The 18,624-nt window shown below is 33.0% G+C and overlaps 1 protein-coding gene across 1 annotated transcript in view; it reads right to left on the reverse strand.

Annotated features, from left to right (window-relative positions):
• Mat89Ba (nucleolar protein 6 Mat89Ba) overlaps nt 1–15,341 on the reverse strand; it is a 38,332-nt gene extending 22,991 nt beyond the window's left edge. Inside the window, exons 1-6 of the mRNA XM_067273900.1 lie at nt 15,221–15,341; nt 5,040–5,243; nt 3,755–3,871; nt 3,457–3,633; nt 893–1,061; nt 656–787 (exon numbers count right to left, since the gene is read on the reverse strand). Coding sequence (XP_067130001.1) covers nt 656–787; nt 893–1,061; nt 3,457–3,633; nt 3,755–3,871; nt 5,040–5,243; nt 15,221–15,223 — 802 coding nt within the window. The 5' untranslated portion in view covers nt 15,224–15,341. The remainder of the gene's footprint in view (nt 1–655; nt 788–892; nt 1,062–3,456; nt 3,634–3,754; nt 3,872–5,039; nt 5,244–15,220) is intronic.
• Between the last annotated feature and the right edge of the window lie 3,283 nt (nt 15,342–18,624).

The following is an 18,624-nucleotide window of genomic DNA, read 5'->3' on the forward strand; positions in this document are numbered from 1 at the left end:
ATAGTAAGTGCTTTGTTTTGCTTGTAACACAAACTTTTCGGTGGGGGTCGATGTGAGGTTTCGAAAAATTGTAGAGGGTCGATGATCAAAAACGTTTGGTGACCCTTGGGTTAGATCATATCAGAAACTGGATCTCCATAGCGGCAAGCAGGACTGTGGAGTTTTACATTTTTATCAACTCTTTAAAGTCTTTAAGAAAATACTATTTTAACACTTTTGTATCATGTAATCTTCTCTTGATTTTAAGTGTATAATTCTGTTATTAATAACTATTTTAAGCATTATTGTAACATTAAATATGAAGAATAAAGAAAAAAGCCATAAAGGTATTAAGTACCTATGATAACCATTAGAATTATACTTCAATATAAGTTATAAGACTAAAAAACAGCTTAATGATTCAAATGATGAGAAAATGTTTTATTGATACCATTTACCATTTTATTAAGTTTATCATCATTAATACACTGAATTTTTATGAATAAGTTAGTGTTGAAATTGGAGATTTTGCATAATGACTCCATAGCTCTTGCTTACTACCAGTGACGTGAAGTCAGTGGCCAGTGCTAAACCTTAATGCTCCACTATCTCACTAATTTTCAAGAGCTGAATTAGAAATTTGTTTTAGTTCTGATAACAGAATATAACTAATTACCTTCTATACTCTTATCTTCAAAAAACCATGAATTTCTAACATTGTTGGTTTTTGGGATGAATCTTATTATTCTAAAATGTTCTTTGGACGGATATGGAAGCAATTTAACTTTTAATTTTGTACCCAGTTTTCCTAGAAAATACAAACATAATGTAATTTTTAATAATTATTGCAGTAAAACAAGAGCATATATGTAACTGATATTAAGTTAAAAATATAATTAGTAAAAAAGTTTACCTTTAGGAACTAGAATTAAGGCAGGTTTCATATGATCATCACAATGATAGGAAAATTTCATTTCTTCAATAAAATCTATTTTTCTTAATTGAGAAGCAATATAAACCAAATACAGAGATCTTTTTCTATGATACCTATGATTCAAATAATCACATTTTTGCCAACATCCCTAGAATAAATATTAAAATAATTTTTAATTAAATTTTAAATTATTAAATGCCTAACTAAAAACAAAAGTAAATGATTAATTGATTGTTAAACAAAGTACCAACATTAAAGATTATAAAGGCATAATTAACCAGCGTGTCTGAACAATAAATAATGATAACACAAATCACGAGAAATTGTGTGTGTTTATATTGAATTCAAATCTGAATCTCATAACAGTACTATGATATTGAATGGCCAATAAAAAACAAAATTATTTTGGTAAAAATTTATATACAATCATTTAAGTAATTGTTCTGATAATGCAAGAAGTCATTACATTAAGACTATAAAGCTAGCCACAATTTTGACTATCACACGTAAGCCTAATTTACAAGATCAACCTACTTTGGTGAACAATATCCCGATACATATTTAATAAATATGAAAATTTTGGAATCCAGACTAGATATGAATCCTGATACTACTGATGTACGAATTAATTGCTTTCTAATCATTAGTAATACTAACTGGCTTCTCCATCAAGAATTAACTCTTCGATAATTAGAGTAATCAGTATATAATCATTATATTGGAAAAAACATTATTACTTTTAAATTGAATTAACATTAAAAAATGAATGATTTTTAAGAAATGGTAGCTTTAACAATAAGACAACAACTTTTTGTATCCATATTGTTTTCAATCTGACACTATTATTCAGACTGAAAATACTTTAGATTTATTAGTACTGTGATAAAAATATATATATTATTCTAAAAATTCACTAATTTTTGAGTGTAATATAGTTAACAAAACAATGTTATTACATTACTAATTATTTCTTAATCTATTTGTTTAAAATTGTTTAAAACAAATTTATTTCAAAAATAGTCTAATCATGCTGAAAATTAATCAGTTAGATGTGATAATTGACTATGAATAAAACTGAAGAATACGTCTTAAAAAAATATATACATGCTTGTCATCTTACTAACACCTTTCAGGGGAAAATTTTTCAACTGAAATAATTTGAATTCCAGTTTGCATCGGAAGTTCATATATAGTTAATTGAGGCCTCCTGCCCTAAGTTTCCGTATCTGGTCTTGTCTTTCATCTATCTAACTGTTCTCGAGATTAAGGAAAGACAGATGGACAGACGACAGTGAGAATTTATAGTTCTACAATTTTTTCAAATTGCAAGGGAAAAAAAACAGAAAATATTGACTTTGAATACAGAGTTTTTAAATTTTAATCATTATATATGAAAATGTTAACTTAGAACTTTTTAATTTTGGGCTTTTTTTGGCATTGCATATGCATAATACATATCTAACAATACAATTTTTACCTTTATAAAAAAACTGAAGGACTTTATTAAATTTTTATTATTTTTATGTATATTAATGCATTAATATTTAATGCTATACATAATGATATTAGCGAGGTTGAGGCCAAAGTTTTAAATGCAAAAACGTGTATGTCGAACGTTCAGTGCTTCTTTCCTGTAAGCCTAAAAGTTTGACAATGGCGTTTGGAATGTCGAGCATGATTCCACTGACTTTCCAAACACCATTGTCAAACTTCTAGGCTTACAGGAAAGCAGTGCTGAACGTTCGACACGTTTACGCTTTTAAACCTTTGGCCTCAACCTTGCTATTAATACTGAGGTAAAAACTTTAACACTAAGAAGATTGAACAAAATTTAATTAAGAAGAATTTCTTCTAAAAAAAGATTAGCCTCAATTATGTCCTCTTTCAAGTTAACATGCAAGTGAGATTTGATTAAATGCAGAACTGAAAATAATCGTTTAACATTGACTTGGGAAGAAGGCAATGCAGTAACAACATGGGCTGAATTTAGTATTATTAAAAAAGTCAAAAATAATGGCATTAGCAACTTTTGAAAATTTTTGAATTTTCTAAATGTCAATACAATGTAAGGAGTCAAAAGTCAATAAGTTTTTCAACTTCTATAAAAAGATTTGATTCCCAGACTCTCCATCCCTGTATATCAGCGGTTCCCAACCTTTTTTTGACCAGGGACCACTTTGATTTCATTGTTGTTAGCAGGGACCACAAGGTTTAAAAAAAATAAACTGTCAATCTAAAAATAAACTTTAATCAAAACTTTTAACATAAGTAATCGTTAAACTCAAGAGTAACATGCTTTAACAGTACTATTATAATAGAAAACATAACATTTTTAGTAAAAATTAAATTCAGTTTGTATCAACGTGGGAATAATAATTTAAAATGAATAAAAGTTTTAAATCTTTCGCGGACCATATTTTTGCTCTTACGGACCACTGGTTGGGAACCGCTGCTGTATATAATAATAATTTATATATTTGTATGCAAACGTATGTTACTTTTTAATTTATATAATTAAATTTATTACAAATCAGTATAATTACCTTTGGAATTTCAATAGCAATATCTACAGTAGCATTTGGCAAACACAATAAATCTAATGGATAACTTCCTATTATTCTAATGTCAGATGGTGGTAAGAATTTAAAAATTCCTTTGTCCGAATCAGGTTTTTGAATTATTGGTACCTTTATCTTTTTGATCCAACTCTGATCAGTAATCTGAAACAAAAAATTTATAAATATAACACACATTTATTTCCCAAATATTTTACATAGCAAAACATTTATTGATAATATATATTAATTTTTCATTTTTACATTTCAAAAACTAGGAGTTTACCTGATATGTCTCAGATTCTGGTAACTGAGTGAGAATGGATTTTAATTTTTCAAGCCATTCGTCCATTTCTATTTTCCATTTAGTCTTTATTTTTATTTCTTTAAGAAGTTCATCAATCTAATATTTAAAAATATATATTTGATCATTACAGAAACAAGAATTCATACAACAAGAATAAGCAATGGCAATTTTAGACAAGTAATTTAAACTTTTGCCTGGGACCTTGTGTCTTTATAGACATCAAATACAGGTATCTCTTGTGCAACATGGTTTTATTCTAAATGGTTTAAGAATTGGGGATACCCTCATACAACACAGTGTTCTTACAATATGGTTTTGCTCTAACATGGTTTGAGAACATCCCCGGACAATAAGTCACAACTTTTTAAGTGAAACCCCATCATGACATTTTTATTTTTAGAAACAGGCAACGCTTTTCGGAGAAAGAGCCGCAAAGGCTATAATCTCCATATGAAACTGTACTAAGAAGAAGAAATTTTTATTCCAAGCAAGTATGAGTATTGTCTCATATTTGTCCATGGATTTTAAAATATTGAAATTTTCATTGTTGTTTCATGCCTTTCACCTGGTTTTCTTTAATGAGAACACATTGTACAATTTTTCTTCTTCCTTGTCCTAGCTTGATATTCTAGCTTTCCTATAAACCAGATGTCACCATCATTGGTGATAGTGCTCTAAATGACACAAAAGACTGTTGCCATGTTTTGTTTTTATAGATTAAATTAAAAGTTACTACATAAAAAAATTAAATTTTTAAAGATAGGCAAATGCAAGCAAACGAAAATATAAGATTTTATGAAAAAAAAAAAATAAATAAATAAATATAAAAATTTTGCTGATACTTCAGATTAAGGTTAATTAATGGTGTTAGCAGTGAAAAAAATTAATATTAACACGCAATACTTTTGATTACAATTGTTAGTTAATTATTAATTGCTTTAATAATTACAAAAAAGAATAATACACTTTTGCTAACTTTTAAAACCTAATCCTGTATTTTGTATCAGCCTTTTGTTTCGTATAGCACAGATTCATATAATAGCAAATTTTCGGAACTTAACTACCATATTATACATGGTATAACTGTATATGTAACTAACTATATGATTGATAATAATCAATTTTGGTTCATTCCTAGTTAGGATTCCAGGATACTTTCCTTTACCTAAACTTATAGAAAAAGTCCATGCTTGTCTGGGGCCTTATATAATCTAAAATTGCCACTAAGAATTTAATTTTGAAGTAAAAAAAATATTTTTATCACCTGCATACGAAAAAGACTGGAATGAAACAAAGTTTCTGTTTCTTTTAAATTATTTAATTCTTCAGCTGTGGGTAATTTTTCTTTATCATCTTTTCTTTTCTTTCTACTAACTACAGAATCTGGTTGTTTTCTTTTCTGCTGCTGATTTTCAACATTTTTGGCATCTTCAGCTACCTCACTGTCACTTGAAAAGTTACTGTCATTCTATAAATAGATATTTTATTAGGATATCTACGTAGGCTGTTTTTTCAAGTTCCGATGATCCATAAGAAAAAAGACAAGTGTAAATAACAAAATGAATTTATTACCAAAAGTTAGGTACAAACATGGTTACTTTTCAACGTAATTACCATGAAGATTGAGGCATTTGTCATATCTGTGGACGAGCTTTTCCATTCCCTTGTTCATAGAATGTTGCCACCAATGACTTGAGATCGTCATTAGTCTCGAATCTCTGCCTCCTAGCCATTTTTTCTGTTCACAAAAAGAGGTGAAAGTCGCTTGGAGCTAAATCCAGGCTTTACACTGGGTGTTTAAAGGTGGTGAAGACTTCCATCTCTTTCCTGAACTGAAAACGTGGCTAGCAGGGCAGAGGTTTTAGACTAATGACAATCTTCAAAACAACGTTATTAAGGCCATCTCAATTCACTGGTTGCAACATTCTATGACAAGGGGATGGAAAAGCTCATCCACAGATATGACAAATTCTTCAATCTTCATGGTGATTATGCCGAAAAGTAACCATGTTTGTATCTAACTTTTGGTAATAAATTCATTTTGTTATTTACACTTGTCTTTGTTTTATGGACCATTGAAGCTTGAAAAACCGCCCTCGTGCATATAAAATAAATAGAGTATCTAACGTAGATTCACTTAATAAAATTCATAAATATTTTGAAGAGTTATGTAAATTTCATTTGCATTAAAAGAATAATTATTAAAAACATCTTCAGTCAATCAAATTATTGTAGAAGATTAAAACTGGATGACCAGACTAGAATAATCAACAGCTTTAATCCAGAAAATCAACTTATAAATAACTAGCTAACATTTTCAGATGGCTGGCAATCTTTATTGACTATCTTTCGGTTAAAATCTGAAGATGGCCAATCCAATAAATGCAACTGAAAACAGTTATTTATTATTTGAATTACTGGATTAAAGGTTATAACTTGTATACTTAAATATATCAATGGTGCAATTTATTTTTAAAAATTAGTAAAACAGTTATAACTTGCTCGAAAGGAATCAATCAAGTAACTAATCAAAGAGTAAACAAATATTAAAACATAAGAAAGTGATTCTTTAGAAAATCCTTGTCAGCTTGAAATTCAAGGGACGAAATACAGTGGGTGGTCGTGTAACAAACATAATTCGCTCCAAGACTTTGTTCGCTATCCGAATTGTTTGTTAACTGATTATCGATTTACCATAGGTTTTTTATGGGAATTTGATTAATTCGTTCTGGAGACTCCAAAAAATAAAAATTATATACTTTCTTACTATATTTATTTATATGTAATAATAAAAATACATATATACACTGTCTTGCATTTTTATTAGTCATGTTTTTTCCATTTGTAGGGGTTAAAGAATCTGTCCAATGTTGATTGCTTTTCACTCTTCTTCGGGATTTTTCAGGAGTAATTAATAGCCTTGTCATTGTTGAGGTTAATCCTCAAGCCTATTAACCTAAGCTTGGTCTGGATGCCATTCTAAGACCGTTGTTCTGACATCCTCCCACTTCTTCAAAAGATCTTTAATAGCAGCTGTTGGCATTTATCCTTTTTTATCTTCCTCTTTTTCAGAAGAAAACACATCTCGCTGAGTTTCTTGGTGTTCTTCTGTTGTCAGATCAGTTTCAGATTCCATTATGAGCTCTTCAATGTCATCTTTATTCACCTCCAATTCCAGATCTCTACCAGTTGTCACAATTTCATCCATAATTTCAGGGACATCATCTCTTTCTCCCCGAATAACAGGAGGGACACAGCTTTCACTCAAGCAGAATTCAACTGTCGTTGAGTGACTTCTGACTATGCCTTTTGAATGAGCCATATAGCTTCAAGAATATCAAATTTTTCTTTCCAAAACATTTTTAATGTCATCATTGAGGAGAACTGGCATGCTTCAAAACACTGATGAAACAGTGCTCGAATGTACAATTTCTTGAAACTTGCAATAACCTCTTGATCCATTGGTTGAATCAACAAAGTGGTATTCAGAGATAGAAACTCAACTGTCAGCCAGGGAAAGTCTTCCAGCAAATTATCTTCAAGGTCTTTTGGGTGTCCTAGTGCATTGTCCAATAGCAACAGTGCTTTTAATGGCAATTCATTGGTCTGAAGGAAATCCTTGATGCTTGGAGCACAAACTTCAAACAACCATTCTTTGAAAGAAGAGTCTGCGTGACCCATGCCCTTTTATTCAATCTCCACATCACTGGCAGTTTTTCTTTAATTATGGAATTTTTTTTTTGAATGCTCTACGGTTCTCAGAGTGATAGATAAGAAGCGTGTGGGAACGCCGGGAGGTAGGATGAAGTCGTACCTCCTTTTTTTTGGCGAACAGGTCGGCAAGACCCACCCCACTGTCACGGATGGCTAAATTTTTGATATCCTGACTTGTCGCAATTGGGTAATTATTTGTCAGATTGAGTGGAGGAAGTGTGTGGGTTCGTCGATAAGTTTAAGGCGATATTCAAAATAACAGAACCATGATGAAAACAAATAACGATTTATTTAGACAGATAAACAAAATACAGAAAATTTAACGCGTCCAGTTCCTAACCGCGGGGGAGAGAGAGAGTTTACAAATTTAGGGGTCATACCTATTCCTAGGATATATCGGCTGTAATCGTAGGAATATCGCCTCGATAAGCAGGAGGATCGGTTGTTCTCCAGTCGTGGAGGTAAGCAGGAGGATCGGGCGTGGCGGCTCCTCCTCGGCAGGCTTCGGAGTCCTCGGGTTTCGGCCCTCGATTCCTGATTTGGATCTGGTGGGACATGCGTCTTCCTCGGACCTTCAGCGACCCCGTTATCAGCCTTTTCCCCACTTATATACTACAGGTCACATTATCTTCGATCACCAATTGCAATAGTTGGTGAATCACTGATGATTCGATCTCCGTGACTAAGAGTTTGGATCTGGAGAGAAAGGAAGTGCTTTTCAACAGCGGAAGGCTGCACATCCTTTGAATTTCGACCTTTTCTACAATTTCAAACGAGGGGGTTTGAACAAAAAAAAGATTTTGAGCCGGGTTAAACCCGGTCTTCACAAGTGGGATAAGCTTCATATCACCGCTAGTATTAGTTCCCAAAAGTAACATCAATCGGTCTTTCATGGGTTTATGCCCAGGAATATTTTTCTCTTCTTTTGTAATGTAGGTATGGTTCGGCATGCTCTTCCAAAATAAACCAGTTTCATCACAACTGAAAATTTGTTATGGACAATATCCTTCTTTTTTAATGAATTCTTCAAATTTGAGACAAAACTTCTCAGCTCTTCTTTATCTGCACTAGCAGACTCACTGTGAATTACCACATGTTTAATGCCAGTTTTCCTTCTAAACTTTGCAAACCATCAAGTGGTAGCTTTGAACTCTATCTTCTCGTAACGAATGTGGCGTTTGTTTCTTCACTTCTTCAAAAATTTCTCTAGCATTCTCTTGAATGATAGTCATACTTGTTACATCTATTTCCCATTCTTTTATCCAAATTAAAATCAATCTCTCCATTTTTTCATAGATGGAACATCTTTGTTTCTCAGATGTGATTTTCGTTACTCCTTTAGCTCCTTGAGTCTTCTTGATTATATTTTTCTTAGCTAAGATTGTGCCTACAGTAGACCTGTTCAAGCCATACTGCCTAGCAACATCAGACATTGTCTGCCCACTCTCTACTTTGGATATTATCTCTTGCTTGGTTTCTATGATGAGCACGGTTCTTAACATGCCACTCTTTTTAGGGTCCATAATATTATCAATTTCTTTTTGAAATAAAAAGTTCAGAAAAGCACTCACAAAAATTCAGAGAACAGAAATCAACTAGCACATGAAAGAATTATGTAAATGTGAGGCCTGAATGTAATTGGAAATTTTGGTTTTAAAACGTTAATGAATACCCGATAGGACAGTTAAACCCTCACCTTTAGAAAATAAAAACTGACGCAAAACTTAATGAGTGCCTGACAGTCATGCGAAGATTATAAAAAAAATTATTTGTCAGAAAAGTAAACAAAAAGCTGGAATTACAATGGAGAGTTTCAAAGTTCGGGGAAACACTATCTGATCGGTATCAGGTTGAGAGTTGATGTTGACGTCTCCCACACTCCGAATTGTTAATCGAAGACAAGGGAAAATCAATCGGTATTCATTATTTTCCGTCCCTTCTTTTTATGTTTGTTCAGTGATGTGCTCGTTGTCCAATCATAAAAATCTTCCGTGCAAGTGTCCGTTATCCGATTTGTTCGTTAACCAATCACCCACTCTAACTGCAACTTCAAATCGTCAGAGATTTACATATTTCTGTACAATATGCCAAATGCCATGTAATTGATGCAATTTATTAAAGAAATGAAATATGGCTACATATACAGAATGCTATTTTTGTTAATTAAAAATTATTAACAATGTAAATAAACTGCAAGAAAACAGCATGTGTCTTGCAGGTTGCCAGGTAGGTTTTACAAAAACTACAGAATTCCTTGAAATGTAGCCCAAATTATTTTTAAAGTGGCCCAAATTTAGTAGCCTAGAGCCTACAAATATTTGAATCTACTACTGTAGCCCAATCTTGCAATCCTGAAAACCAGCCATATTTTATGAGATAAGAGAAAAATGTATAGGCCATAGTCCATACATGGACTATCCTTTTTTCTCTTATCTCATAAAATATCCATTCAAAAACGTGTTACTGTAAAAGCAAAGCTATATTGACCAGATTAGAGTTGTTCTTGGTCTATTGTTCTCTTATAGCATGGAGGCACTTCAATCTAAACAAGAGTTAACATGCATATCCAGTGGTGATATTCGAAATATTTAACAAGGGGTTCGCTAGCAGAAAATTTTTCCCTGACAATCACCGACAAACGAAATGAAAGTTTTGGCTAGAAATAAATACAATAAATTTTCTTGCAACCATATATCTAACAATCATTGGCGTATTTAGAACGTAACGAGCCATGGGAGAAGGCCAGGTAACAATAGTATTTTAGAGCTGTCGACCTTTTTTTTTTTTCAAGGCAGAGAAATTCTTTACCGCAATATGGCGCTTCTAGAAATAGGCACATGTATGTCATCATCTCTTGAGATACATTATACTTTTTCTTTCGCTGTCCATAGCCCGACACGTGTTCCACAGCCATCTTGTATTGTCTCGCGCGCGTGGCATTCCGGGATCTCTCTTATGACTGGATCTACTTTCAAGAACACTCTTGAATCGATCGCGATTAAACCTCGATTGAAACGGTCGAGAGAGATTGCACCAAGACATACTCCCTGACCTTGCTCACAATCTAGATTGAAATGCTCGGTGCAAACGGGGTATAAGGCCCTAGTTTAGTAGTATTACAGAGTATAATACGCATATTTTAATATATTTTTTTTAAAAAAAACAAACCCACTGAGAAATGTTCCGTGTGTTTAACAAGGTTTGGGAAACTGAAAATTTTAACAACGGGTTCAGCCGAACCTGTGCGAACCCGCCGAATATCACCACTGTGAATATCACAGTTCAGACAGAATTTTCACTTCAAATTTTGAAGTAGCCATATTTCAAATTAACTGAATTCCTTAACATGTAAATCTCTATATGCCTGGCCAGGACAAAAATACAGTAGTTTTGAACTAATGGGATTTTGAACTATCCAAGTTCAAATTATCAATGATTTCTTATACTATTTTCTACACCAAATTTCTAATTTTAGAAAATAATTCAGAAAACATTGTTGATATTTGATTATTTACAGTTCAAAATTCCATGTTTATTTGATTTATAGCATAAAACAAGAAAGATTCTTATGAAAAAAAAAACTGTCATCAAAATTTGGAATAAATATTGGAAAAACTTCTAAATTAGCCCTAGAATTCTGAATCAATGTTTTGTAAACATATGATAGAAATTGTTAATTACATTGCTGTTTGTATTAAATTATTTATTATTTTTCACACAAAATGAACTTGTTTATCTTGTCTGCAAAAGCTTAAATTATATTCAGCAAATTTGTGATTTTGGGTGTTTCCAGTTACTAAGCATACTTTGCTAGTAATAAATTTTGCCTATTAAATAGATGACTTTACTTAAATAATTTATAATACTTTATTTTTTCTTTTTTTTTTCATCTTTTAATAGCAAGGAACTTGTAACCTTGGCACCACCATATTGAATGCTACAAAACAGTAAGATGAAGGTTACTAACTTAGTGTAACAGCAATGACAATGTCTTTTCAATTAGTATTGACCAACAAGATGCTCTTGCTTACTTAGTAGCTGCATAACTGGAAGAACTCTTTGTTATTTTTTCGTCTTTAGCAATAACTTCATCAATTGAAGCAATAAGCGAAAATAGGCATATTCATTTTTGTCTTACACGAAAAACCTTGACGATCCAGTGTTTTTATATACAACTGCTAACGTTTTCACCCCCTTCGGGGTCTTCATCAGGCACAGCACAAAGGTAGTTTCAAATGCCCGTGAATGGAACCAAGAAACCAAAGCGAGTTCTATTCCAATTTTTGAAATCAAAAAATTGGAATAGAACTCACTTTGGTTTCTTGGTTCCATTCACGGGCATTTGAAACTACCTTTGTGCTGTGCCTGATGAAGACCCCGAAGGGGGTGAAAACGTTAGCAGTTGTATATAAAAACACTGGATCGTCAAGGTTTTTCGTGTAAGAAAGAATTAAGTTTCATCCAGTCTACAGGAAGAAGTATAGTTGTTATATTCATTTTTGGTTAAAAACTGTCCTTTTATGTCTTTTAAATTAAATTTTATGTTTTTAATCTAAAATGTACATTCACTACAACTTTATGATAGAGAATAAGTTTAATTAGTAAAGATTTAAATGTAGAAACTATAAAATCATATTTTCATTATTTATTTAAATCTCTATCCTGTTTTATATTAAATAATTCTAATGTGAATAAAAACTGCTTTATTGAAATTCACTTTTATTGAATATAATTTAATTTCAATTTAAATTATTCAACTGATATCCAATAAAAAAAGATATTTGTTATTATTTTAAGAACTTGGAATTGCTTTCATTATTTAACCTAGTGCACTTAAACAAAGAAATTAAGTTACAAAATCAAAAAAGTATTAAAATCAAGATCATGATGAAAAAATTTGTTTTTAAAGGGTCTTTCAACAATAGGTGTCATTTTAAATTTTGTGCCATTTTTCAACTGTCAACATACAACTGTCATTGCGGTGACGTGACATTTGACAAGTAAAATCTAGGAGATTTTCAGATATGGATCGATATACCAGTGATTCTCAACCATTGTGTAGCGAGATTTTTGAAGTGTGCTGCCACTGCAAATACCCATACATAAGCAATGTCAGACAAGTAGGTTCTACCTTCCTAGGGCACATTTGGAATTTCCGAATTCGGTAAGTGATTCCAATTGAGAATCACTTACCGAAGTAACTGTGTGCCGCCAAATTTTTAAATTACTAAAAGTGTACCATGGCAAAAAAAAAAAAAGGTTGAGAATCACTGTGATATACACTTGCACAACACATTGAAATAGTGAAAATTCATTACAAAAATGGTGAAAATATCACAGAGATGGTTCTTAAAGTTCGTACTGCTTTTGGTCATCATCAAGTGCCTTCTCGCACAGCTATAGTGAATTTAATCAATAAATTCGAATGTCTTGGACAAGTTAGTGATATGAAGACTCCAACTCGTGCTCGTCTAGCCAGGGGACCTATTCTGAGTAGTATCGTTAAGCTAACGAATACGATAAAAACCAGTTTCTATTGGAACCACGTGATTTGCGTTTAATCAACCGTGAAAATGCTATTCCGAGCCGTACGTTTCATTTTCGGTGCTGATAGCCAGGTGCGATAACTAAGTTTTTGTTATCAGTCACTCTGGAGCTGCCGTTAGGGCCGTAACGAAAATGAAAACAACATGGAGTCTTTTGTTGTACAAATGATTTTACTTCACAAGCAATTGGAGAGAGAGTTAATAAACTATGTTTTTGTATTGCTTAAAAATAATTACCTTAACTGTTTATGAATATTGTATGAATAATGTAATTGCTTTCTTGTTAAAATTTAAAGTAAGTAGCTATGGCATGAACATTATTTCTGAAATAGGTTTCATTCATATATGTATAAATTAAAATGATAGTCATATATTTATATTCAAAGCTATCAGTTACTTTCTGCCATCTTTCTGGATCTTTTTGTGAGCCAACTCCACCGGAATTCAGACGGTCGGCTATTTCTTGCCACAATTTCTGGCAATCTTTTATGGTAAAGGAAGCATCTAACTTTCCCGACATTAATTTAAAGTTGTCTTCCATAAAATTAACAAGCATCTCGAACTGGCGACTTCTAGTCCGCTGGCTTCATTCTCCTTTCTTCAACATTTTCAAACAAAACTATTTCACTAGCGCTGATACACGACAATGCTAAAACCACGTGCTTTGCTTAGAAAATGGCGGGTTGCAGTCACATGACAAAAATACAATGTTAACTAAACTATGATTGGTTTAAGCGTAACAGCTATCGATAGCATGGGACCCAGACGCATCTCAATCGACTACCCATAGCGAAACCCACTTAACGTGGAGCACAGAATAGCGATTTGTCTAAGGTTTGTTAACTGCCTTTCGCTAAGGGGACTTATCGAATGTCCAGTGTATCGCTCTCGTTGAGTTATCGGAAGAGCTCAGAATAGGTCCCCTGGTCAGCTGCAAATATTGCTGCTGTAGCTGAGAGTGTGGCTGAAAACCAAGGTTTGTCCATTTCGAGATGATCACAGGAATTTGGGATATCAGAAGCCAGTTTGCACTGCATTTTGCATAAAGATCTTGGCCTACATGCTTATAAGTTGCGGTTGACACAAGAATTGAAGCCAGCAGACCATGCAAAATGCCATACATTCACTGATTGGTACTGGAAATACATGAACAAGATCATGATTTTTTAAACAAAATTATTCTGAGTGATGAGGCTCATTTTCATCTGTCTGGGTACATAAACAAGCAAAACTGTCGCATCTGGCACTCTGAAAACCCAAGAGAAATAGTCGAACCACCTTTCCAACCACAACGAGTGACAGTTTGGTTCGGTTTTTGGGCTGGCGGTGTAATTGGGCCATACTTTTTCGAAAATGCTGCCGGTTCGACAGTTACAGTAAATAGATTGTGTTACTGAACGATGTTGGCTGGCTTTTTTTGGCCTAAAATTGATGCTATGGATGTAGACAACGTTTATTTTCAGCAGGATGGCACCACCTGCCACAGCTCTATTACGTGAAAAATTTCCTGGACATGCAATTTCTCAAAATGGAGACTTCAATTGGCCATTGAGATCATGCAATTTAACACCATTAGACTTTTTTCTTTGGATCAACATTAAAGATAAAGTCTATGCCAATGCTCCAGCAACGATTCAGGCACTCAAAGACGATATTACATCTGCTATTGGCAAAACACAGCTATTATTATGCGAAAACACAATGAAAAATTTCATCAAAGAAATGACCATTCGTAAAAAGAGCCAAGGCAGACATTTGGCAGATATTGCATTCCATTACTAACCTCAGAGTTTGTACGTTGGATTAAAATAAAAATATCACCACTTTTCACTAAAATATTGCGTTTTTCTGTTGATTTAAAATGACACCTACATGTCAGTATTGTATCCATTCAATTAAATTTATTTCTGCAAGTAACCGAGACAAATTTTAAATTATATTGTTTATATGTTGACATAGTTTTGCATGGATTAATACGTTATAATTTATTTAATAGCAGCAAAAATTCTGTGTTTTGGAAATATCTATCATGTATGTCTCGATTATTGATAAAATTAAGAGAGAAAACGTTGGTGTATTGCTTAAACATAATTACCAAAATTTAAAATTGTTTAAAACATTATTTTATTGATATCGGCTTTAAAATTAACCTCGTTATATTCTCAATGAAAACTATATAACTTACCATATTTCGCAAGCTTTATTCAATATATTTCAATACATGACAAATAGTTTTAAACAAAATATATCATACAGGCTACTACTAAAACACGTGGATATGCGAGAAGCGGCAGGTTCAAATAAACGTTGCCAGGTGCATTACAGGAGCTAAAAACATTGCTATTAAAAAGAATGAAACTATTAAATAAAAAACTTAATTAATATTAATATATTAATAAGTAATTTAAATGTAATAAAATTGTTTTAAATATTTAAAAATTCAATATATTTTTAATCAATTGATTAAGGTCTGACACGTGAGAACTATTCGGGCGGGCCAGACCCAAGGTTCTAGAATTTAACGGAACATTCCAATTTTCAACGCTGACTAGGCGCTGATCTCAACGTTTGTTATAATAAAAGTCATTCCTTTTTTTCAACGTTGAAGTTGCGCCGTTGTCAAAGCTGACTCAACACGCTCAGCACTCAACTTTAGGATTACCAAACGTCCTACTTTGGGAGGACATGGTCTACAATTTGACCTCCAGTCCTCCGTCCTTCCTCCTTTCAACAAAAACAGCAAATGTCCTACTTTTGGAGGAATGAACGTGGGAGACTACACTCACCCATCTACCCTACAAGCAGTGGTGATATTCAGCGGGTTCGCACAGGTTCGGCCAAACCCGTTGTTAAAATTTTCAGTTTTCCGAACCTTGTTAAACACACGGAACATTTCTCAGTGGTTTTGTTTTTTTAAAAAATATATTAAAATATACGTATTATATTCTGTAATACTACTAACCCAGAGCCTTATACCCCGTTCACACCGAGCATTTCAATCTAGATTGTGAGCAAGGTCGGGGACTATGTCTTGGTGCGATCTCTCTCGACCATTTTAATCTCGACCGAAACGAGGTTTACTCGCGATCGATTCAAGAGAGTTCTTGATACTAGATCCAGTCATAAGAAAGATCCCACAATCTCACGCGCGCGAGATAATACAAGATGGCCGTGGAACACGTTTCGGGCTATGGACACCGAAATAAAAAGGATATCGTATTTCGAGAGATGATGACATTTGTCTATTATCAGCAGTGCCATTCTGGGTGAAAAATTTCTCTGCCTAAAAAAAAAAAGTCGACAGTACTAATATACTATTGTTACCTAGCCTTCGCCCAGGGCTCGTTACGTTCCAAATACGCTACTGATTATTAGATATATCGCAAGAAAAGGTATTGTATTTATTTCTAGCCAAAACTTCCATTTCGTTTGTGGGTGATTGTCAGAGAAAAATTTTCTGCTAGCGAACCCTTTGTTAACTATTTCGAGTATCACCACTGCCTACAAGTGACACATAGGTTGTCACAAACGTCTAGACCCCTGGTAAATCTTAGTTCTAAATTATGCCGCTACGGCGAACAGCACCAGTCGCGGGAAGCAATGTTCGGATTGAGAAATATATTGCACCACACAATTTCAAATTAGAGGAGAAGGTTTCTGCTACTGATTTAGCATTAGCTTACCACACAGACATACAGGTATATCATTTCAGCTTGAAATCTGTAGATTGATCTGTAGAAGACAGAAATTTTTCCAGTTCAATGAGAGTGACTAAAAAGATGTAAATTTTGGAAATTTTCGTGGACACTGGGACCTAAAACGAATTAGTTAGAAATCAAATGACGGACAATCTACTTGGTATTAACCATCAAAATTTAATTGAATCAATTCCCGTAATACACGAACTCTTCCTGCAAAATTCCTAAAATCTTCGACAAAAAGCGCAAGAGTTATTAGGCTTCAAACAGGGTGAACAAAATCGTGCAACACACACACTAACATCCATACATACAGAACCCCCTCCCCGAATTTCAAGGTCCCCGAGTCCAAAAATGTAAAAATCTTGATGGGTCATTCTTTGACTGATCGCCATACTTTCTCGCTGCTATATGTAACAGCCGAGAAAGTAAAAATACTTTCCCCTCTCTCGAATGATATATATTTTTATTAAAATGTAAGACTCGCACGAGAAAACCCTCTCTTGTTCGTTCCACGTGCAAAACAACGTGTTTCAAGATGACAAAAACGAAGATTTCTCTGTAAAATAATTAACTCTTTGTGGCTACCGTTAAGACAATGACAAGAAATATGTTTAGAAAAAGTGAATGTTTATGAATTTATGTAAATTAAGAGGATGCCAGTCAGAAATTGCGATTTTTCCGAATAATGCAAGTTTTTATTTCGAAAAATTTATTATATCTAATTATTTATTTAATGTATTATTGTAATAATATATAATTTTGTTTCTGATCTATGTTCATTATTGTGGAAGAGATTGAGGAATTTGTTGAGAAGAACTATGCTGAATAACTTTCTGAGTCCGTTTCAAATGTTGAGAAATATTCTGGTTTTGTTGAAAAACATGTTGAGATTGCTGTAACTGATGTGTTAGATTGTGTAATTGTATCTAAGTGTTTTGTTTTTTAGAGATGGTTTTGCTGCCCTAATCAAGGAGTGTATCCAATATGGGTAGTAATAATAAGAAATAAATAAATAAATAAAGAATTTAGAAATATTTAGAGAAAAATGTAGAAAAATACTTAGTTAGTTTTAATATTTAACAAATTTCAGAAACTTCTTACTTGAACAGTAACGACTTAATTTTGTCTTCAAATATTAAAAATAAATCCATCCATTAAAAATAAAGCCATCGGACGAAAAAATTACAACTTAAACGGTAATTTTTCTTCTTTTTAGAGTTAAATTTACTACTCTATTGTGATTTAGATAATTTCGTTCAAAAACGCGATTTTGATCGCAATTTCCGACTGGCGTCCTCTTAACCCATAAGTCCCGGTCAGATCACACGAAAATGCGGCAGATAGGAAGTACCCCGGGGGCACCACGAGGAGGTAAGGCTCGGAGCATTTTGGTTTCCGCCCCCATTTAGTCCGGAGAGACGCGTATTTCGTCTCTCCGCATTAAATGAAGTCAAACAAATAAGACGCCCGATTGTTATATTACATTCTTATTATTTGTGTTGTCGATTGTTTATTGTTTCGTCAATCGGTTTATTGATATTTTCACAGAAATTTTTGCTATTTATAAATCAAATTCTTCACAATTATATTATTAATGTATAATTAATGAATTAAATTATTGCAGACAATTTGTAAATTCGTTTTAGCAACAACATTCTCCATTGCAACTTTTTACTTATCCTGTTTTTAATTTACATAAATTCATAAACATTCACTTTTTCTAAACATATTTCTTGTCATTGTCTTAACGGTAGCCACAAAGAGTTAATTATTTTACAGAGAAATCTTCGTTTTTGTCATCTTGAAACACGTTGTTTTGCACGTGGAACGAACAAGGAGAGGGTTTTCTCGTGCGAGTCTTACATTTTAATAAAAATATATATCATTC

This window comes from Centruroides vittatus, unplaced genomic scaffold (genome assembly GCF_030686945.1).
Source record: "Centruroides vittatus isolate TY-2023 unplaced genomic scaffold, ASM3068694v2 contig_5, whole genome shotgun sequence".
Taxonomy (NCBI): domain Eukaryota; kingdom Metazoa; phylum Arthropoda; class Arachnida; order Scorpiones; family Buthidae; genus Centruroides; species Centruroides vittatus.